Source organism: Mizuhopecten yessoensis, unplaced genomic scaffold (assembly GCF_002113885.1).
Source record: "Mizuhopecten yessoensis strain PY_sf001 unplaced genomic scaffold, ASM211388v2 scaffold9685, whole genome shotgun sequence".
Lineage (NCBI taxonomy): Eukaryota > Metazoa > Mollusca > Bivalvia > Pectinida > Pectinidae > Mizuhopecten > Mizuhopecten yessoensis.
The window spans coordinates 561,887-585,804 of record NW_018408171.1 but is presented as its reverse complement, the minus strand read 5'-3'; the positions used below and the strand labels follow the sequence as shown (position 1 = coordinate 585,804).

The 23,918-nt window shown below is 34.6% G+C and overlaps 1 protein-coding gene across 1 annotated transcript in view; it reads left to right on the top strand.

Annotated features, from left to right (window-relative positions):
• The window catches only part of LOC110458669 (allene oxide synthase-lipoxygenase protein-like), a 44,303-nt gene extending 22,261 nt beyond the window's left edge, over positions 1-22,042 (top strand). The window contains exons 10-16 of the mRNA XM_021510498.1: positions 15,116-15,233; positions 15,633-15,725; positions 16,681-16,754; positions 17,215-17,306; positions 17,591-17,764; positions 18,052-18,215; positions 19,464-22,042. Of these exons, the coding sequence (XP_021366173.1) occupies positions 15,116-15,233; positions 15,633-15,725; positions 16,681-16,754; positions 17,215-17,306; positions 17,591-17,764; positions 18,052-18,215; positions 19,464-19,578 (830 nt within the window). The 3' untranslated portion in view covers positions 19,579-22,042. The remainder of the gene's footprint in view (positions 1-15,115; positions 15,234-15,632; positions 15,726-16,680; positions 16,755-17,214; positions 17,307-17,590; positions 17,765-18,051; positions 18,216-19,463) is intronic.
• Positions 22,043-23,918: the final 1,876 nt, after the last annotated feature.

The window sequence follows — 23,918 nt, the reverse complement described above, 5'->3', positions numbered from 1 at the left end:
TACTTATAATGTATATGGGTGTTGACATTTATGATCGTATGCAACACATTTTTTTAAGATGTGCTATGAGCTTTCGCGCATCATGGAATACGAATGTAATACAAACACACGTGATGCACCTTTAGGAATTTGGTAATAGATACAGTAAGTCAACACACGGATTTCATAGAATCTTACAGCTGCTTCGTCCCTCTAGAGACATAATTGCATGGAACGTTGTTGCATACCATCATTAATTTTCAAACGATACATATTTATCCTAAAACAAAATCGAAACAAAACAACATCAATGAACATGATCTCAATACCCACGATAAACGGTGTAATTATATATGGCTAGAAGCATGTTGGCGAGAGGAGCAATCAGTTTTGTTAAAATAAATGATCATTTCCTCATTTGATGCTTGAAGGAGTACAAATTCGGGTCTATTACAGGTTTTTGACAATCATTATATCATCGGCATATATACATTAGTATTGTCTGATCAGAACGGTACTTTCTCTTCGAAGTTTTGTTCCACTTTTCCAACATACGTAATGGTATTTACATAACTGCACCATTGATATAATTATTGTTTGGAAATCTTACCAGATAAATGAAGCAACGGCAAAAAAATTCATTAAGAACCCCATTCAAAATGGCGATCTGCATTGTTGTCAAGCGTAACGTCATTACAACCTTATGAAGCGTCCGAAGGTACGCTGCAAATCCCAACATTTTTCTGTTGTAGCAAATGAAATATTTGTTTAAATGATATTTTTCGTACATCATGTACTGTATGACGTTATTACCAAATTGTGACATTTAAACATGCAGTTAAAAATGTACATTTTCGTGCGTTGGCAAAATTATTGAGCAAGAACAGAATATTCTGAACGTTAAAGTTAATGCCATTAGTATTCGAAGAACAAGTTCAAGTGTGATGGACCTTTTCGTCGTGGTTGTTAGACTGTAAGTAAGTGATTTTCATCTCGAGATCTGGTGTCCAGCAGCTTTGCTGCGTTTACTTATTTAAGTACAAGATATATAAAATATGATTAATAATATTGATTGAAGATACATATTTTCTTACATAGACTGCTCTAACGGAAGCCTCCATCCTACACGCCTTCCCTGACAAGAGTGCTACCTTCGATGTGATGGTCTTAGCCAAGGTTCTCAGTGGCATGGGGACAAACAAGCTCGGGGACTACGAGGTCAAGTACGTGTACGATCCAAAGGCGGAGAAGCTTGTGGACTAGTAAGTACAGCGTTCAATATTTTATTGATTATTACTTGGTAAATCATTAAATGGTATTAGCAATATCGCAATTTATGATAATAAAAGTATTGAATTTCTCTGGGTTTTTTTTAAAAATAAATTGCAAATTAACGTTACTATATATTATAATATTGTATATTTTTCAAAGCAAGATAATAACTTTGGGAAAGAAGATACGGAACTAAAGGAAATGTTTGAAGTGTACAATCTTAAGTACCAGTGTTAAGATAGTAAGATATGTTGTATTTTTGTGTTGACACTTAGGTGTATATATTTTGTTTAAGTGTTCCTGATGCTACGTTATATTTATTTATAAAGGTTCCGGATGGAGATAGAAGACCTGAGCAAGAGGGTGGACATTTCTGCATTTAATGTTTAAACAATGATTTGGTCGATTAAATTAAACGTATTGAGAAACTTTATTTGAAATGTTAAATAAAACTACCCATGAAGCCTTATGTCTATTGATTTACTTAATTTACATAATCATTGAGGTGGGCATTGCCAAAAAACATTTGTCAAAGGACATCCGGGTTGCAATTGATGCGCAGTCTATGCTTGTTTAAACACTCACAATTACTGTTTTGTTCAGGGACATCCGTGATGTTGTTTTTGTACAGTATTTGATAATTTCAACCCAAGCGTATTCTATTGTTATGAAGAATAAAATATATAATTAACGACGTCAACAAACCAGGAAGCACTCTGTACTTCAGTATTTACTTGGTTATTGATAAGTTTGATTGAGAACTGGAAAGCAGTGGGTGTGCAGTCCACGGTAATTTAAACCTGAACGATTACTATTGTTAAGTAGAATTAAATATTAATTCAAGGGCGTCAACACACACGGACATCATGAGATTCGTTCGTTTTGGGTTTAGCGTCTTCACAACAGCCCGTGTCATATAAAGAAGGCTGCTTGGGGAGACACCGCACCAAAGAGAATGTAGTAAGAAAAAACCCGCTAAATACGACATGGTGTGCTCTTGAAAGATAATCATTTCCTGAGCCACATGTGGCACCAATCATCATACTTGTTTACTCTAGATGTGCGTCAGTGATCACCACAGCTCCAATTGTAAAGTTGAAAATAAAAAGAGTGCAAATTTACATTCATATGATATCACGAGACACATTGTGACTTGAAAAAATGTTGATTTCACACAGACTGCAGTATACGAATTGTCGGAGGAAATGTTATATATGTTTTAGTTTTCAATAAAAATATCAATATCAAACAAAAATGTTAAGATTTATCAGGCTCTCCGTCATCAATACTCATAAGGCATAAACCATTAACTTATGATCACATACAGTAACAAATTCCCCTAAGGATCCCATTATCTGTAATACGAGGCGACTGATGTGGGACCAACATACATAATCGATGGTCCTTTTGATAAGGGAACATCGAATATCCAGAGATAATACCTGCTGTATCCCACTGCATGAGTATGGTAACAGGTGACTAATATTGGGGCCCCTGACGGATTGGGTTTTTGTCTATGTCTACTCCCTCGGCGCCCGTGTTCATATTACTCTGGCTGTTTTAAGGACGTCAAACGCTGATATTAAAAATGAACAAAAGACATGTCCTAGCTGGAAATCAGGAATGTAGAGGAACCAGGATCTGTTTTGTCGTTCATGTCAGCTCAGATTAAATCAGCACCTTATTAACAATTGTTAAAGTACTGCGCAGTGCATAGTATGTATTGAGTAAAAAACTCATATATAAAAGCTTAAACACCTTACGTTTAACCTATTGTTACCAATAGATACGAATACAAATGTAAACAGGAAGACAAAAACCCTATAAAGAAGCACAAATTAGAAGTAATAATCATTTGCGACAACAACATGGGGGTAAGCTGAATTTGACTTAATTCTTAGAAAACTAATATAATATTGTATATGTTATATGTTCCAATATAAAAGATATCGATGATCATACGTGCATGGCAATGTACATTTTATCAGAGTCATACCGTAATAACCGTGATAAATGTTTGAAGATATTTGATTGTTACATTTGATAAAAAAACTGATTCTCAGATGCCTTTATACATGCATCGTTCGATTAGGCAAAGTTCAAAGTTTGTAAAGACAATGTTTATTATAGAAATAAACATATGCTTTGGCGGATTATCAATACGATTTTTCTAAGATGCGTTCGTGCTGTCTTGCAGTCCCAACTCAGAAATAAGATTGATAGCTTTGAGGATGAGCTTGCTTCACATAAACCCGTTACGATTCTACTTCTGTGGTAGATGTGCTCTTGTTCATAGAAAAAAAAACCAAAAACATCAAAATGGCTGATTAAATTGAATAAGAGATATTACTTAAATATCCATAAAATCTAACAAAATTAACAAGAAAGTAGAACACAGTAAAAATAAAATAATTATTGCAGCATACGAACATGCCGCCCATTCAAGTACAAATAGCCAGAATAATGAAATGCGATATAAAGTTAATGTCCTTATAAGGAAAGCAAGCGCAATAAATTCCACACTCATGCTATTCTAGTTATAAAGGATGAGCTTTAGTAATAACCTGTGGACTTTACAGAACATTTCACCCATGTCACTACTACAGATAAACTATATCCTTAAAGTCCTCTTACCTGTCTCACCACCCTGAGTAAGTTGAATATGTTGGGGCTGTTCATGTTTTTATGATAGCATTATTATAAATATTAAGAATGATAATCACCTATCCTTGTTTTCATACAGTCGCGGGTCTTTGTCATTTCATTGTATTTATATGAAAAAAATGTAATTTAAAATACAAATGATGCCGATCTCCATAGCTGGAATGCTCAAACATATCTTAACTGGCTGAATATACGGTACTAGTTGTGACGAAGCATTACATCCGGGAGATTATTGAAATACATTAAAAAAGCGTGTCCTGGATTATATTGGGCAATCCTGAAGATTTTTATCTGGTTTTGTAATGAAAATACTCAGTAACTTCATACAATTCGAGTGTTAATGTTAAACAGGACACTACATGTAGTAATACTAACTTTGATATCCCTCTAAACAAACATTAGCACCGTAGTTTTAAAATATCAATTAACATTATATGCCTCCGTTCTATACATTATCTGTATATGTTTACATGTCTGAAATAATCTTCCATCTACACGGTAATGGCTTTTATTGGAAATGTCTGGCAAAACAATTGTTTGCAGAAACATGTTATAAAAAATATATTTGAAATTGCATAACTCTATAGTAAAAATTGAAGCAAAAAGGTAAAGGGTTCAATGGAGACACTGTGTACAATGATTCAGCATAATAACTGTTTTGGTTGACAATATTGTTGTGAAATTTGGTGACGGATATATCATAATAAGTACGGCACTATCTATATACTGTTCACTAGTGCGTCGTGAAATCCTGATAAACCTTGTCAAACATTTAACATTGGTGACCGTTGATTCTATACATCCACCTTTAAACACGTTCAGTCACGACCGGTAGTAAAATAGGGGCAATCGAAAATGGCTGGAGCCGGTCAAGCTAGTCGGTTTCAAACAATTGGACCTACTTTATGAAGTGTTTTCTAACAAACTGATGACACAAAATAAAAACAGTCCAGCGTTGGCCTTCAGCCGTATCAGAACATGGCGAACAGTTGCTCTCTAAACATCGTTGAGCTAGTTTTAACTTATAACGACGAAAGCTTGTTAGAGAAAGTTTGATTTATTTACCGTGGGACTCATTGTGCTTGCTGCTGGAATGACATTGCTTGCCTCACAAGAACATTAACTCCATTGAGGATACCTCTGACTATTTACCAGGTAGAAATAACGCTGACAGTTTTACTCTTGTTTGTCACGATTTCTTTTCTTTCTTTCTTTCTTCTTGTTTTTAGAAATTTTAACCACCTGATGTTATCTATTGACTAAGTCATTGCATCGAATATAACCAGCTTAGTGTGGCACATATATTTTCAACACTGTTGTCAATTCCTTAAGATAATATTTATTCGTATAGTCTATTACAGTAGCTTTATATTACAGTCAATGTTTAATAAATGTAAATTCTAACATAGTCATTATCGATATATTAATGTTCTATTGGTTAAGAAGACTATAAACAAATCATTCTAATAACACTTGTAACTCCAAATTTAGTCAAGATAAGCAAGATTTCAAACGTTGTTTTAAATGTAAAAAATCTATATTCTGTTTTGTCCAAACGTTGACAACTTGTAACACTTTAAAAGGTTTCAGAGGTTTATTTCCATTGTGTTGGCCTTAAATTTCTGAATGGTCGAAATAAGACAAAAAACAAAAATAAAAAACACCAACAACTCATGTATGTATCAGTATTTCAAGACGGCCTTGAAAATCCATAGAAATGAAAAGACGATAATAAGGTGTGAAATAGGGTCAATCGAAAATGGCTGGAGCCGGTCAAACTAGTCGGTTTCAAACAATTGGGCCTACTTTATGAAGTTTTTTTCTAACAAACTGATGACACATGGGGGGATGTTGCGGTATCTGTGCTGTAAAATTCAAGTGAGGTGGCACTTTTACTGATACCGTTGGAAGCACGGTCCCACTTCAAACATACCACAACACATCTCCATCACACACGCAGGCATACACACATAGGGGGTTATTTGCCAGGTGACATTGTTTTTCCTTGGTATACCATTAAGTACTACGATCTCTGTACCGATGTAAAACTAAAGCCGTAACGATCACCTGATCTATTTCTTGTCACCTTTACTTCTCTTCATATCAAAAGGCTAGAATTCAAACAGGTGGAATGAAATGGGATACACCTTGCTTTCAGAAAGACGTAATCTATATAATGTACAAAACAGCTGTTAGGTAAAAGAAAGAAAATTGCTAAGAAAACAGGATTTCCAACAAAAGCAGAATTATGACGATAAGGTAGAATAATAAATGTTCAATGTTTCCATTAAAACACAATTACTGATCAATTTAAAAGAACGAAAAATATTAATATTGAGGCATGAAGACATGAATAAGAACATTGTAATGGGAGGTCAAACAACCTTTAGTTTATCTGTATATTACAAACCATACATTTTCTAAAGCCTTCTTCTAAAGGTCTTATTTCTTACGAATGACATTTCACTTATTATTTCTCAAAACAATATAGCAGTTCCGATTCATTTACCCACAGATGAAATAATCATATACTTTCAGCATTTAATTTGGCAAGGATTGTTTTTAAAAAGAAGATGAAAACTATTAAGAAACTTTCCTATTAAAGAAATGTTGCTAAGTACAGTTAATAGGAAAGTACACACAACAATATAATATGATATATCATGTTGAAGCACAACGAATTGGTTTCTTGAACATGGCAATTTATCTTTATGAGATATTGAAATAAAAATAGAATGCAACTATAACCCGTATCTTGTGTTGAAAATCAGTTTTAATTGTAGATTATTAGTCATTAACAAACTTGCTTCAGAATATGAGGATAAACCTTTGACTTTATTTCAAAAAGAAATAAAGCATTAAGTTGTAGAGGTATTGCACCTCTTTTGTATGGCCTTGATAATGTGTTTGACGTTAAGAAACCAAGGGAACAAAATGGTAAGTACAATAACGCCATTTCGATCAAAAACAATAAAAACCAGTGTGTCTTCACGCTTATCAAGGCTACCACCATGGCATGGAGACATGGGTCAGTAAGATAATTCAGTTACTAGAATTCTGATTGCAGAGCGCTGCATGTGATGTATCATACAATCAATACCTGAAAACACAGTGCTTTTTTACCTGTTGATGATTGTATATGCAGTAGACTATAACATCTGCAAAGGATGTCGATAACGTTTCCAATGGATGCGAGTAAACATAAGAATAACATCCAACAAAGATGATGCACTAGAATGTGCTGTGTATATATCGTGTACTACGTTAAATCCGCTCTTTAGAGACGCTCAACATCATGGGGGCAAGTCATTTTACTTAAGTGCTTTTATTTATATTTGATTGCACCACCCATTGTTTCCCATTTTAATGTTGGTCATTTGGAGACAATGTGTATTAAGGGGATGCTTGCTATGTTTGTAAAGACGTATACATTATCCACATGGTCTGTGTAATGGAACACGTTTACCCCGAAAACAAGTTTTCTTTTACTATAACAAACGTGTGAAATAACAGGTGTTACTGTTTATGTATTATTGTGTTGTTAATAACATTTTGTATTTCTGTGTTATAGTCCTGCCAGAGTAACGAACTGGTGACAGGAAGCTCTCAGGTAGGTAAATAACCGTAATCAGAGACTGTCGGTTAGAATACCACTTTTGACACTGGTGTTACTCTCCTAGGTTTGTTATATAAGGACATTACGCACCATTACTCTTTCGTTTTAATTCACACTGGAATGTCTGTCCCTGCCTCGATATACAAAGAGTTAAACTGATCAGACTAACTGTTAATACTGATATATGTATCCTACCTTCGTTATAACCGATAAGAGGATGTTAACGCCCATCAGTATATCAGCATCACTTACTCAGATCAGGAATAGTAATAGAAAACTATTAAAGACATTATCAACTAATAAAGATAAACCTCAAAGAACTAAACACATCTCTGGAACGCAAAGTCGATTGAAAAAGACCAGAACCAAGACATTTCAGACGGCAATATGTTTATCTATATATATAATTTTTCATTTTCAAAAAATGATTATGATAACTGTTTCCCTGGTTGAAATGTCACATACTAGTCACTCTTGACCAAGCATGTTGTAAAATCTGTCTTTGGTTTAAAACAGTAACTGTTAAACAGCTTCTTGGTTTAATTCATACTCATTCTATTGAAGTTTGAGTACCAGATCGGTGTGAAAACCGGGGACCGCAAGGGGGCGGGTACGGACGCCAACGTAACAGTTGTTCTTCATAACGATGACGGACAGTCAACAGGCCAACTTCATCTGGACAAATTCCTAAAAAATGACTTCGAAAAGGGCAAAAAGGATTGCTTTAAAGCGGTAGCGTCTTTTATGAGCGTGATTGATTTCATAGAAGTATGGCGAGATGATGCTGGATTAAAAGATGAGTGGTTCCTCGTGTCGATGGAAGTGTACTGCAAGTTCTCAAACAAAACCTACGTGTTCCCTTTCTTACGCTGGATAAAAGAGAGTTACCATTACAAGATCCGCCATCTTGACACGTCACTTCCTCAACATGACCCTCAATAGGAACAGCGGCTTATGGAGCTGAACGATAAAAAGTCGACCTACCAGATGACGGTCAAAATTCCTGGGCTCCCGATACAGGTAAATGCTTCTAAATGAAAACATATCCAAGTTTTGTCATTGATGCATCTGCGATATCAAATTAAGCGCTAACCACATCCTTTACATTTCATGGTGTTTGTACAATAATGTACGTCAATATACAAAAAAATGTATCGTAGATTGTTGTAAGGAAAATCATTTGTTTTTCCTTGGTGTACCATTAAGTACTACGATCTCTGAACCGATGTAAAACTAAAGCCGTTACGATCACCAGATCTTTTCACAGCATCCAGTTGTTTACCGTATCAGATTATGTGTCACAGTATCCAGTTGTTTACCGTATCAGATTACGTGTCACAGCATCCAGTTGTTTACCTTATCAGATTATGTGTTACAGTATCCAGTTGTTTACCGTATCAGATTTTGTGTTACAGTATCCAGTTGTATACCTTATCAGAGTATGTGTCACAGCATCCAGTTGTTTACCGTATCAGATTATGTGTCACAGTATCCAGTTGTTTACCTTATCAGATTATGTGTCACAGCATCCAGTTGTTTACCGTATCAGATTATGTGTTACAGCATCCAGTTGTTTACCTAATCAGATTATGTGTCACAGCATCCAGTTGTTTACCTTATCAGATTAGGTGTCACAGCATCCAGTTGTTTACCTTATCAGATTATGTGTAAAGTATCTAGTTGTTTACATTATCAGATTATGTGTACATTATCTAGTTGTTTACATTATCAGATTATGTGTAAAGTATTTAAATTAATATCTCCTTTTACAAGGCATGTTATTCAGACTGTAACATTTCAGTGAGGTGGAACCTACTGAACTCCATATTCGCTAAACTTAATGTGTGTATATTTTATATTTCTGTTTATATATCAATAACACATTAGCAAGAAATTCTGAAGATATTTGCCAGGTGGCATAGGACTAGTAGTTTGCGCCTGATAAGGCAGTTCCTGCGAATGGTGAGTGATATACCCATTTTAATGTTGATCATTTGGAGATAATGTATATTAAGAGGATGCTTGTTATGTTTGTAAAGACGTATACATTATCCACATGGTCTGTGTAATGGAACACGTTTACCCCGAAAACATATGTTTTATTTTACTATAACAAACCTGTGAAATAACAGATCACAAAAGGCTAGAATTCAAACAGGTGGAATAAAATGGGATGCAACTTGCTTTCAGAAAAACGTGATCTATATAATTTACCATACAGCTGTTAGGTAAATGAAATAAAATTGCTGAGAAAATAGGATTTCCAACAAAGGCAGAATTATGACGTTAAGATAGAATAATAAATTTTCAATGTTTTATTAAAACACAATTACGGATCAATTTAAAAGAACGAAAAATATTAATATTGAGGCATGAAGACATGAATAAGAACATTGTAATGGGAGGTCAAACAACCTTTAGTTTATCTGTATATTACAAACCATACATTTTCTAAAGCCTTCTTCTAAAGGTCTTATTTCTTACGAATGACATTTCACTTATTATTTCTCAAAAAAATATAGTAGTTCCGATTCATTTCCCCACAGATGAAAAAATCATATACTTTCAGCATTTATTTTAGAAAAGATGGTTTTTAAAAGGAAGATGAAAACTATTAAGAAACTTTCCTATTAAAGCAATGTTGTTAAGTACCGTTGATAAAAAAATACACACAACAATATATTATGATATATCATGTTAAACCACCACGAATTGGTTTCTTGAACATGGCAGTTGATCTTTATGAGATATTGAAATAAAAATAGAATGCAACTATAACCCGTATCTTGTGTTGAAAATCAGTTTGAATTGTAGATTATTAGTCATTAACAAACTTGCTGCAGAATATGAGGATAAATATTTGACTTTATTTCAAAAAGAAATATAGCATTAAGTTGAATAGGTATTGCACCTCGTTTGTATGGCCTTGAGAATGTGTTCGCCGTTAGGAAACCAAGGGAACAAAATGTTAAGTATAATAACACCGTTTCGATCAAAAGCAATAAAATCCAGATGACACAATGTCCCTGCCTTACTTGCCTATCCTTTTTTTGAAGAAGGTACTACGTGTGCTGTATTTGTATGAGCTTATATTACTGTCAACGGAAAACAATGAATACAGATTATATATTCATTTGAACCACACGGAACAAAAGGTCAACATCACGCCTTATCAAGCATCAACAGCGCAAACGCTTCTTTAGCATCTGAGCTATGCAATTTGCATAGCCTATCTGTACATTATTTATTTGTCGTTATGTTGTGCAGCAAAAACTGCTGAAACGTTTAGTTTAAATCCGATTGATGGATGCTTTTTAAGCAAACGGACCGCAATATTTAGGTCTATGGTATCACTCCTTTGATCAATTTTCAGTAGATGATTAAACTTTATTCATACCGTTTTTTAAGCCGTTCAAGTAGCCAATTTACAATGACAGAAAAACATCCAGCCCAACCATACAAACTGGCATATGATATGTATGTATATATATATATATTATAAAAAGAAAAATTCTCAACAACGAGTCTTTAGTACTTTCCTGTATGTAAGTAAGAGTAAGATAAATATTTGCATGTACGAATGCAGAATTGTACGCTCCATTAGTCTATCTACAAATGGGATAAAAAAATCATCTTGAAAATGTTAGTGCATACTTGAGCATGAAAACATTCATGTATGTAGCCACTGGTAATTGCGTTGTGATAGCGGTGTAATTTTACTCGACTGAAAGATATAATTATGAGGAATAAGAGATATATGGGTTGAGAGATATAAAGATAAGTGAGACTAAAGATGTGAGTATGTGCGTGCATGTGCATGCATGCTTGATGTTCGATAATTGAATAGTATGAGAGATGTATTGGGTATTGCGAGTAAAAGGGGAGTAAATATAAAGTTGTGCATCCCCGCTTAATTTAAGAATATAAAAAGGAGATTTTAGAACTGTCAGATATTATTGTTTTCAAACAAATAAGTTAGTTTGCATGAGAATCGTCTAGCAATGCCGTTAGCGTCCAAACTGTCTATCACAACTCAACAAATTCTAGAAATGCAATTAATTGTTGAATTGTATTTAAAAGAACATGTAAACCTTGTTTTTAAGTAGTACCAATTAATACAAATCAAAATTATCTTTCAGGCGACAGAAGTACCAGATGATGAAAAGTTTTCCTCTGACTACCAGGTAAAGGTAAGACAAAGTTTAACAACAGTTGTATTGAAATGTAATGTCTATTATGCATCATTATTATATCATGACTTTAATATAATATACGCTGTATTCAGTAAGAGATGGCGACAGAACAATTCTTCAACGAAAAATTATTCCCCCCACCCCCCCCCCCCCCCACAGACTACGCCGACTAGTTTATAAACGGGAATTAGTTTCGTATTTTGAGATAAAACTTTTATGTTGTTGTTTTAAAATCGTCATTTTTTTTTATTTTTGTAGCAAAGTGCACTTTATAAGCTCACTGTAGGTGAATGTTAAGACATGAAGAAGATGTAAAAGGAGTTTACCATATCTTTGACTTCATGTTTTAGAAGATCAGTATAGTGTTTTTTAAGGATAGAGCACCTTTAGAATATCTAAATATATTAAAAAAATAGGTAAAGCTCTTTATCTTAATTATTTGATAACCCTTGGATACATTTTACTTTACTGAAAACAATAAATAAAACCAGATGAGCTTGAAGGGGTGCACAGTTAGTTCCCATTGAAATACAAACCTTCGGTTGAAATATTTTTCTACCTAATTCAACAAAAAATGTATCGGTCAATAGTCTGATCATCTCGATAATGTCAATCCAAACATACTTACTATTAGTCTCACACAACAACGTGTAAAATAATCTGTGTATGGACTATGTATAGTTACATTAAGTGCAAATTAAGTATAAATGTATACTAAAACTCCAACGATCTTAACAGTCATATCGGCTTTAATAATTTCACTCTTGCTGTCAAGTGAGATATAAAACGTTAACAAAAGATTTAACATCATTTAAAAGAGAAGTGTAATATGACTGTATAATGTGCTAAGGACTCGTGCTGTAATGGTCATTTGAAAGTAAAGCTGAACAATTCAATTGTAGTTTGATCTGGTGAAGCTTGCTGCAGATATTACAATTAAAGGCAAAATCGTGAAGGTTGTGAGTGGTGACTGGGACAGCCTAGAGGACCTTGGAAACATCTATAAGTCAGATGTATTTTCTAAGCCTTCGGTTAGTACTTATTGATACCTCCTGGTTATATCGCATTCCTCTCTAAGTTAATCACAAAGATCCATTTTAGAGTTTATACAAAAATATATCAGAGATGTTTTTTCTACACTTTGTAACTTTACATGACTTTTGGAAACATAGGAAACTTCGAAAAGTTATTTCGAGATGTATCCCTTTGTATTAATACCTTCAATTCTTTATGATTCCACAGCCTCTGGCGGATGGTATGTGGGATACAGACGAACATTTTGGATTCCAGCGGATTGGTCGGATCAACAATTCACTAATCACACTCTGTACAGAGATCCCAAACAAGTACAGTTATCTTATTTATGTAGTTATTCGATGAATTAAATTTAAAGAAACATGACATAAGCTGTTTACTTTAAAAATTGTATACCATGTTTATATCGGATTCATTTGGTGTATTTGTCATAATGCTTTATTTCTATTCATTCAAAAAACTAAAAATATTAAACAGTGATACATTATAAGCATTATCACCCCAGACTTGCTGTGACTGCAGAAATGCTTAAACCCTTCTTAGAAGGATCTACACTGCCAGATGTCATCTCCAAGAAGAAGCTGTTTTATGTCGATCTCGCCATTGTGGACGGAATACCCGTAAAAAGTGGATTAACAGTAAGTGTGGTGCACATTGAACGAGATGTGCATAGATGCTAGTAATCAACTATTGCATTATTCTTATTTGAAATGATGGCAACACAGTTTCTTTATAAATTATTTTAATAGTTTTTTGAGTTGGATCATGATGATGATCAGTTTGGTTATATATATCCTCGTGTTCCTGTTGTTATTTCTTGTATCTTGTAGCCATTCCGATTTAAAAGTTGTATTTTTGACACTGTGGTTAACAATCGTTTGAAATCATGAGCCTTTTTTATATTGATATAGGTTTGTGCCCCGATCGCCTTATTCTACCACAACAAAAAGTCTCGCTTGGTTCCTATAGCGATACAATTGAAGCAGCAACCCGCGGACGACAATCCAGTGAGAGTAAAAAAAAAGTCAAAATCTACTACATTCGTTATGAAATTAATCACGCAACATAGCTTTAAAAGGATTTCTTTTGTTTTTACAAGAGGTTTATAAGAGGCATTGTCAAGTTGTGCCCATCCTCGATATCCAGGGGTTACGCTCACTTACGCTCTCTGCACCCCTGGAATATGTCATAGCAAAATCGAAGGCACAATGTGCAGCATCTTGTGAATAAGACGAGAAGACTAGTTTAGTCCTTTGATGTACATCAAAAGAATCTCGCGGTCGCCTAACAGTAAAAAATGACCGGCTTTGGAGTCGGACGTCGCTCCTTTATAGTCTTCATAGGAAAAGTATCAGCCTAGTGATTATACAGTTTGTTTACCCGACACCAATCAAATAGCTAGCCGCGTGCCTTCAATTTTGCTAAGACATATTCCATGGGTGTATAGAGCGAAAGTGAGCGTAACCCCTGGATATCGAAAATGAGTTGTGCTTTATTGCATGGCATGCAAAGATTCAAGAAAAAGTATTTTTTTTTTTCCAATTTCCAAACATAGCCATGAAATAAGTTTATTATGTGGTCTCCAACCTAGTGAAATGATATGAAGCTTACTAAGATATGGCAAGGTTTAACAATATCCTATTAACACCCAAACCCTAAAATTAACCTGCTGCAAACTTCAAATACGGGTTCTAGTTCTTTTTTGTTGAAATATTTGTAGTTTGTGTATTGTGATGATAAACATTCTCCTTTTTTATCGATAGGTGTTCCTTCCCTCTGATCCAAAATATACCTGGCTGGCGGCGAAAATGTTATTTAACCTTGCAAATGCTTCCTATCACGAGTCAAACACTCACTTAGGTAACTCAATGATCATCATCTTACGATATCACACGAAGGATTAAGTCAGTATATGTAATACACAGAAGCATGCTCTATATGAGACAGTAAATCGAATAATCAATCTAGATTATACAATACTCAATGATTGACTGCTAGGTTATTATAACGATGTTTTTATCAGTGAACACTAAATATATTACACAAAGCAATAATGCATATATCCCTGATTTATGAAAGCAGGTCATTGATTATGAAGTTTTTTTTAACTCCCTAGTTATAACGAGATACCTTTCTCAAAATTGCTGCTTCGGAACTGGTGTATGATAATTACAAGATAAAACAATTTCAAATGGCATTAACCGGCTACTTTATAAATCTTACAGTGTAGGAAAATAAATAAGCACATGTTATATATATTTTGTATATATTGACAATGAAAAACTACACAGAGATGAATAACACTGGAATAGACAGGTAGGTGTGCAAAACTAATCGGCATAATGTTTGTTATCAGGGTTCACTCACCTGTTGATGGAAGGATGTGCTCTGGCCACTCACAGGAACCTTTCTCAATCCCATCCCATTTTCAAATTACTGGCGCCACGCTTTCTCTATCTCATCGCTATTAACGGGTAAATAATAACATTTTGTTGTTCTTCTACACCGGTTTTTGGGGTTTTGAAAAGCTTGAAAATATCAGTATATCAGTATTATGTTAAACTCTAGATTTAGATAAATCCACAACTATTTCGTCGTAAGAAGGTTCCCTATTTGGCATGTTTGTATGAACAAAAAAAGTCGGACATAGATTAATACGCCCTCTCACATTGATGTATTGTAACATAAGAGCTATAATTTTGTTATACAATGTGCATGTTACAGACAACTCTATTAGACATATAGGTTTTATCAAAACGTACAAATATGTATCTACGCTGTGTATGATGGCAGAAGTATTTAATTATTATTATACATCTAAACTTTGTTTCCTGGTATCATCGTAATACTTGAGTTAATATTATCATCAACAGATTAGCACTGACAACTCTGATCAATTCGGATGGCTGGGTTCAAAATGCGATGGCCATAGGTATTGATGGCGTGTTTGAACTTATCAAAAGAAAGTAAGTATCTCGTAACATACCCGGTAAAAATGATGATAATAATAGCCAAAGTATGGAATTATTTTTAAGGGTTTTTGGTGTGAAATTGATGAATGTATTATGATGTCATGTCCGTTTATAAACGTCATGTTTGCGGGTTGCGGGTTCGAGTCACGTCACGGCACTGTGTTTTATTTTTTTGAGCAATATACTTAACTCCGCTTGTTCCATTCTACTCAACTGTAAATGAGTACGTGGTTGGGCAGTGCTACAATTATAGCTGTGAGCCTCGGCTGTATGCTCCCCTTTGAAGTTGAGAATAATATTGGCTGGGTGCAAAGGCCCTATAATCCGGATAATAATTTGTGAACCGCTTTGAGACGACCTACGAACTAGGTTGTGATTAAGCGGTATATAAGAACATCAAAGAATCAATCATTCAACCATATTTTATTGACACTGAATAGTGAAAGGGAATGGGCACAAGTTCTTACAACTTACTAGGCTTTCTCCTATAAGAATCCATATGGGTAAGGAAGGAAGAAGAATAAACGAATAGCTACGAGGGGGAGGCGACACGCGGGCACCGGTTGAGTTCTCTTTATGGTCCCATTTGAACATCCACGAAGGGACAGAATGTGTAAACATATTCCAGTCCCTCTGAATGCCTGCAGTATGAGGGTGTTTTGGGCGGAATGTCTCTATTATTTCTGACGGCGTATTATACTGACTTGGCACAGTGAGGCTTAGTGAGTTGTGTGCAGCAGTTAGGAGTCAGGACACCGGTCATTTGCATGCCTTGCTTGACAAAGGGAACAGACGTTTTCGAAACCTCGCAAAATAATTTAGAATTACTGTTTGCGTTCAAAAAAATCATATCATTTATATTTTGCATAAATGTTGATGGTCTATCGATAATGCAACATTGTTGTTAACATGGAACGTGTTTGGTATTGTATGTTTTCTTTAATCTCAGACTGGACACCTGGAGGCTGGATGTCGATGGAACTCTACCCAAGGAACTGAAGACACGAGGGGTACTTCTTTATTGTTTGTGATGTAACTATTATTGCAAGAAATGCGAAGTATCAATTAGATAACATGACAGATAGTAAACGTTTAAGTATGGCCATGCAATTAATTGTGTCATAATCAATCTCTATGATGGTTTTCCATGCCATTGAAAACGTTTCAATTTATATTTGGTCTAAGATCAGTAAGCGACTAACATCCAATACACTGCTGATGTAGAAGTGTCCATAAAGCACTGCAATTACATCATTTATTTAAAAAAAAAATTGATAAATGAATTTGAAAACGATAACAATAATAACTATGGTCTTCAGCTTACTTACCATTTATCATAATTTTTACACATAATTGTTTTTTTTGAAATATATTTAAAACACAACTTTGTTCACGCGATCAATTACTGTTCCTTTAGTTTTGACATTTTCAACTACTTTGAATTGGAAGTGATTTTGCTAAACGTATTATTTAATATTCTCAGACAGCCCCGCGACATACTCGGGGGATCACGAGATCCAGGCTTGGGCACAGGAGCTGGTTAAACCGAGGTCAGAGGGTGGTTGTGGTCTGCTGGTACGTGATCTTACAAATCATTTTATCACCTATATTGTATTTATTTTCAAGATGATGTTCTCTCCCGGTGACCTTGATTTTGTGTTGGATTTTCTGTGGGTGTTCGTGATTACTTTTCCTGTTTTGGGCATATCATTTTCCTCCGTAAATATTTAGATTTCCTTTATTGATCTTGTGTTGAAAGAAATGATACTCATTTACATCTTTTTTTCTGTTACCAATACATATTATTTTCTTCTATAAGTTGCGATAAAATATATGAAGAAACATTTTTCTGAACACAGGGTGTCCCAGGAGAAGGAACTATAGCTAACGAGGAAGACCTTGTTTGCATTTTGACGTGCGTTATTTTCACGGGCAGTGTCACTCATGCAGCATCAAACTTTGCACAATACGACGAATACGGTTTTCCGCCAAACTACCCCATGACTATGAAAGGGAAGCCACCCACCGACAAGGTATTTTGCAGAAGGCATACGTTTTATTTACTTTAAATTTGTAATATTTCTCTGGTAGGTTCTTTAAAATATGAAACGAGAAACCATATGCATTTTCATCATCTTTAGCAATTTTGTGAGCAACATGCTTTAGTACAAAGTAAAGCAATCGTGTGTTCACTGGTACATGTAAAAGCTAAATATATTATAAATAATAAGGCATGAAGTATTAGATTGCTTTCTGAGTGACGTATCACTCGTGATACATCATATCGTGTAATCTGATGTCATGATTACCACCACTTCAGAGTGCATTGACGGAGTCCTGCATCTTGGAGGCTCTTCCAAACAAGGCTGCGACTTTCGAGATAATAACCATCACTAAACTTCTCAGCACGTACGACACTAACAAGCTTGGGGACTACGAGATGAAATACAATTATGATCCAAAAGCTGAACAAGTTTTGCAACAGTAAGTAGAATGCATTTCAATAATACACTTTCAATGTAGAAGATTCAATCTGAGTATGAAAGTCCTTTCAAAAACACTGAAAAATGTAGTATCGGTTCATTTCCGTTGCCGTTGAATCGCGAATTGAAGTACAGCGCTTAAATAACATGCGGATAAGTAATCTCGCTCAGCTCATATACGACTGTTCATCTCTTTCACAATATTCCTTGAGATGACCAATGCAGATGTTAGAATCAGTATTAGAAGACCTTAAAATGTTTTACTAAGCCTGCGCTTCAGTATAAATGCTGTAAGTTCTTTACAGTGATACAATAAGTCAAGTTTCAATATGGTCTCTCAATAACAACACATGCTATCTACGTGGGGTCATTTCGTTACATCGCATCGGCGTCTACAGTATATATATATTTAAATGGTATCATTGCCATAAGTCCAACGATTATAGGTGTTAGTACCAAATAACTTTTTCCTCGAATATCTTGGCGCGTTCAATTATGATTCAGTGAAAATATCAGAAATCACCATTGCGCTTAAAATGTTTGAGCTAAAAAGAAAACGCTAGGTAGTAGTATAAAATAGCAGTGGCCCGATCCTAAAAAATAAAGGACATATCTGAGATACGAAAGGATAGCGTACTCGTCCTGTATAACACACCTACACGCACACACACACACACACACACACACACACACACATATAAATTTATAAACTACATTGTAAATAAAAACATTTGAAGAAAATAGATTTTTTAAAAGATAGTGCTCAAGATTTCGGACTTTGGAAAACTATGGTTACAACATCAGATAACACTAAAACATGCAAAATCTGTCTTATGTTAAAAATCACCTACTCCGTAACAGAAATATTACGTTTACTCCGGCAAAGGTCAATCCGGATATTTCACAATATTTCCACATGTGCTGAGTACAGAAATAGACTACAAGAAAAGTTATAATACACAGATTTGTAAATGGCCTTAGCTTTACTCTCAAAGAAAATGCAATTTTTTCTTGAAAAATTATGAAGCCTCTATATAGTCCACTTCACCATGTATATGCCAATTTTAGTGTTCTTTTTAATTTTGATGTAATATTACAGGGGTAATTTTATTGTAAAACATGTCACAAATGGCCACCGAGCACTACTCTATACTGCTACCTTACAGTTTTGAAAATATATTATAAATATCAATTTTAAATTCAGTGTGGCTCAAACGTCTCTCATTTTGTTAATCGATTTTTTTTTCAGATTTCAGAAAGAGCTCGCCGAACAGAGCAAGCGGGTTCAAGCACTAGAGAAAAAACGTGAATACTCCTTCAAATGGCTAGATCCGGACATCGTTCCAAACGCTATCAGCATATAACTCTAAATAGCGTCAACGTTATCAGAATATACCATGATGTGCGCATTGTCAATATTGTCCGGAGGGGCATTGATTTCGATGTTAACATATAATACAGTCTCTCGAATCGAAGTTATTTATAAATGGCACGAGAAAAAAGGTACATCAAGATCACACCGCATTTAAACTGATCAAACACATTGAAATATATATAACTTGCTAAAAAGGCTTGATATTCAATGCTACAAACCGTTTGAGAAATGGCAAATTTGATTGACATTTGTGTTTGTATCAGGTGTCTATATACACTATGTTTATCATGTATGATTGTTCCAGTATATGGTTGTTTATTCGGAGACCTGCATATCATACAAATTTCAGAAGTAAACATAACAAATACATACGAGATTAAAAGTATAAAATAAATGAAAATGAGCACTATAGATACATAGATATCAGGAATCCAATTGTTAGTTGCCTTTAGATCATTACAAGAAAAAGAATAATAATAATTTTATAAATTACAAATCAATTCAACTCAAATTAAAAAACTTTATTTTTAAACTGAATTCCATCCTTAATTAACATAAACCTATATTTTACATAGACTAACAACTGAAATAAGATTGTCCTAATCATGAGCTAATACATGTAATGTATGTATAAGACATATGTTACAGACCTTTTATGACATGTCAGCTATTTTATTAACAAATTTCCCCCCCCCCCCCTCCAGTTAAAGGGTATTCATAGTTTTGTAGAGCGCTATCCTGTGATCTATCAGAAGTATTAACTTATAATTCAACTATAATTTATCATGATTTCGTTATTTTCGAAAATCAGATTTGTCTTTATACGTATTTTATATTACATGAGTACAACATATATGTTAAAAATATTACTATATATGCATTCAATATTGTGGGATGTTTTTGGTAATCCTTTTTGTACATAAAAACCATATTTATATCGATGTTGATAGTATGTCAATTAGTAACAAAATGTTAAAACTAGCAACAGTTTGGGCCATTATAACAGAGAGTTGGTTGTTTTATCAGGTATATAATAAAGTATATACTTTATGTTGTAAGTTATGTCAATTCTCAACTACACCTGAAATCAGTGTTGCCTTATCGTACAACGGGTCATAAAGAAATGGGGTGAAGTTTTGTTTTGAATAATATATTGACATCGCCGCTTTCTGCGGTCATTTCCCAAACAGAAATATGCATGAGAAAACATTGCTATAATTGATTTTGAGCCCGTCACGTATATACGCATCGATAGAACCCATTATTCTAAACATTCTTGTGAACACAGGTACTTCCAATACGCACTGGAGATGAAAATGAAAATCGTTTGATTTTTGTTTTAGTTTTCGTTTTTCTTTGTCTTGTTCATTGCCTTTGTAAAAGATGTGCATTGATTAGGATGCCTTACAAGTGTCAGCTGTAGGGACTTTCCGATTAACTCAGCGGTAGAGCATTGGGCTGGAGAACCAATGATCGCAGGTTCGAGCCCTAGCGACAACACTATCTTAATAACTATTCCGCGTCCTTCTACAAACTGGTTCCGTTGACCCTCCCCGTTCAAGGTGGGAGAACCCTTGACGGGGAGTCAAAGAACATGGGCTGGTTGTGTTTGAAAAGGGAAGGTGGAAAATAGTGTAAAAGCTGTGTATTGATTAGGTTGCCTTATAACCGTCAGCTGTAGAAAATGTCCCTTTAGCTCAGCGGTAGAGCATCGGGTTTGAGATCTAATGGTCACGGGTTCGAGCCCCATGGCAGCACTATCTTTATCACTATTCTTCGTCCTACTACACCTTTTGTGTCCTATCTGTTTGACGTTGTATCTACACCAATTACTTTTAGCCACTGGTTACACGTTGTGCATCTGCACGGTATCTCACGTTGTCCTTTCCTGTCGACGATGAGTTTCAAAGAGAAACATGTTATATTCGATGGCCCCTGAAATAGAGCTTAATCTGTTCACCACAACGTCAACACACACAGACGAATTTGGAACTCCCTGTCGATACAGACAGACAACAGCAGGATTTTTAGATATCTTAACCAAATGTAATCTGATACAACTTATTTAGTATTCAATATCTGTGATTAAATATTGTTTAAGATGTTACGACATATGCTTAGTATATTACATTAGACTGGTGGAGATCGCTGATAATTATTTGGCATATGTAAAGAGACGTATACGACGACATACATTAAGGATCTTACATAAATTTCCATTTCATATGAGATTTATGAAACGAGTCTAAGACTTTTTCAATTTAGCGAGCCTCTGGCGAGCTAAAATGAAAAATTCGTGACGAGTTTCATCAATTTGATATTAAATGGAAATTTATGTTTACGAGTGTAAGATAATTTTTATCACCTAATCAAGATGTGTGGCATTTATTCGTGTAAAACAACAATCTTCATGCAAGTTTGAAATGTAAAAAGCCGTCATTTTGACTCCAGTGCGGAAGTCTATGACGTCATGAACTTGTCCTAGGCGTGACGTCACAATTGAAACAATTGAAACTTTCAACCAATCACAGGACTGTTAGGTTATATTACATGAGTTAATACGCAAAAATTATGACATGGGTTTATTCACTGGATAGCACAGTACATTATGTGATAATTCTTAATGGTGTCGACCTATCCAATACATTATTAAGTCATAAAATGGCAAGTTGATGGTAGAAATATAAAACAATAGAAGTGTAAGGTTTAAATCTACAAAATTAACGTACGGTAAATTCAGATATACCAATAAATATACAATGATCAGGATAAATTATGTATCGCCTTCAAATGTGCAAATCCTTTAAATTAAATGTTATCAGTTGTGGGATTCTTATATGTCTTTTTGTATAAAGCTAATTCGTCTCCGTTTATGAGTTTTACTAAAAAATCATATATTCAATATTTTTGTAAATAATGTAAAAAGCAAATTACGATAAATTTATGTTCTTGATTGGTAAAATACAAAAATGTATGTAATGATTGTGCATGTCTTTAGGAAACTGTGACCACGTTTTTGATTAAGAAATGGCTTAATGAATATTATTTATATTTTAAAGATGTTATTCAATATAAGATACATACTCATCAAATGATTATTTTTTCTGCTAATAAAACAATTTAACCAACGTACAGTTGTCCTGGTTAATGTTTTTTCTTCAATTTACTGAAATAACTGAAAATGTGAGGTTTGGTTTGGTTTGGTATTGTTTAATGTCCTATCAACAGCTATGGTCATTTAAGGACGGCCTCCTCTGTGTGCAATATTGTGTATAATTAGTATAAAAGAAACGGTAAAACATGGCTGCCCTTTTATCCGGTATTCTTTTTGTACTTTAACCAAGGCTGGTAGTGTCAGAACCTCAATAGGAGCTCTCGCGTACCTTACGGACTGGGATTTTCTCCTTTAAACTAAGCATTTTTATTTTGAGACGACAATGAATCATAAAGCACACAAGCTACCGAATAACTTGAGTGACCTGAGCCATACTGAAGAGTTTTGCCCTTTTTTCTGAATTCTGCATCAGCGCGCACTCAAACTTACATCAATCACAAATTAAAGCATAAGAGAGTTATGTGTAATACTGATGATAAATGATGGCCCCGTGTTATGAGGTAAGGTAAAAAGGTCTGCATTAACTTAAATGACACAAAAGATTCTACTCGGGATAAAATCATTGTCCATACTTCCGTGTTCTAAATAAGTCAGTAAAATTGGCTAAGACTATAAAAAACCCAAAGAATCCACAAAACGGCGTCTACAGAGAAACACCTTCTGAATACTAACCGTATTAACAATCAGTGTATAGCAACTGAGGATCTTTCAGCATCAAATGATTGTGAGGATTAAAGCATCCACATCTTATGAAGGTGTTGATGACGTCATTAAACAAAACAACAACTGGACATATCAGATGCCTTTGAATTTAAACCTGTATCCTAATTGTGTCTTTTCTATGGAACCATCAATACTTCATGTACATTGTACTGCTATACTTAACTCACTTTCGGATGTCGTTCAAGTCCCAAGCTCTTTGCTCTTCTATTAACCGTACGTAGCAGGAATCAATCAACAAACTAAATAGTTTATATAATTAATTTCGGTGACTTCATCACGAAAATTGTGCACAGACAAAAAAATAATGATATGCATCTTCATTATCATAATCGCAATGACAGGTAGGTGAGCCACAAATACCTACACGGAATAAATCACTTTAAAGACCTGTCTAATTCGCGCTAAAAGAGCCGAATGGTATCGGTTACCGACATTCAAGTAGTTCGGTAAAACGCGTGGTACAGGCGATATTTTCATATTGAATGTAGAAG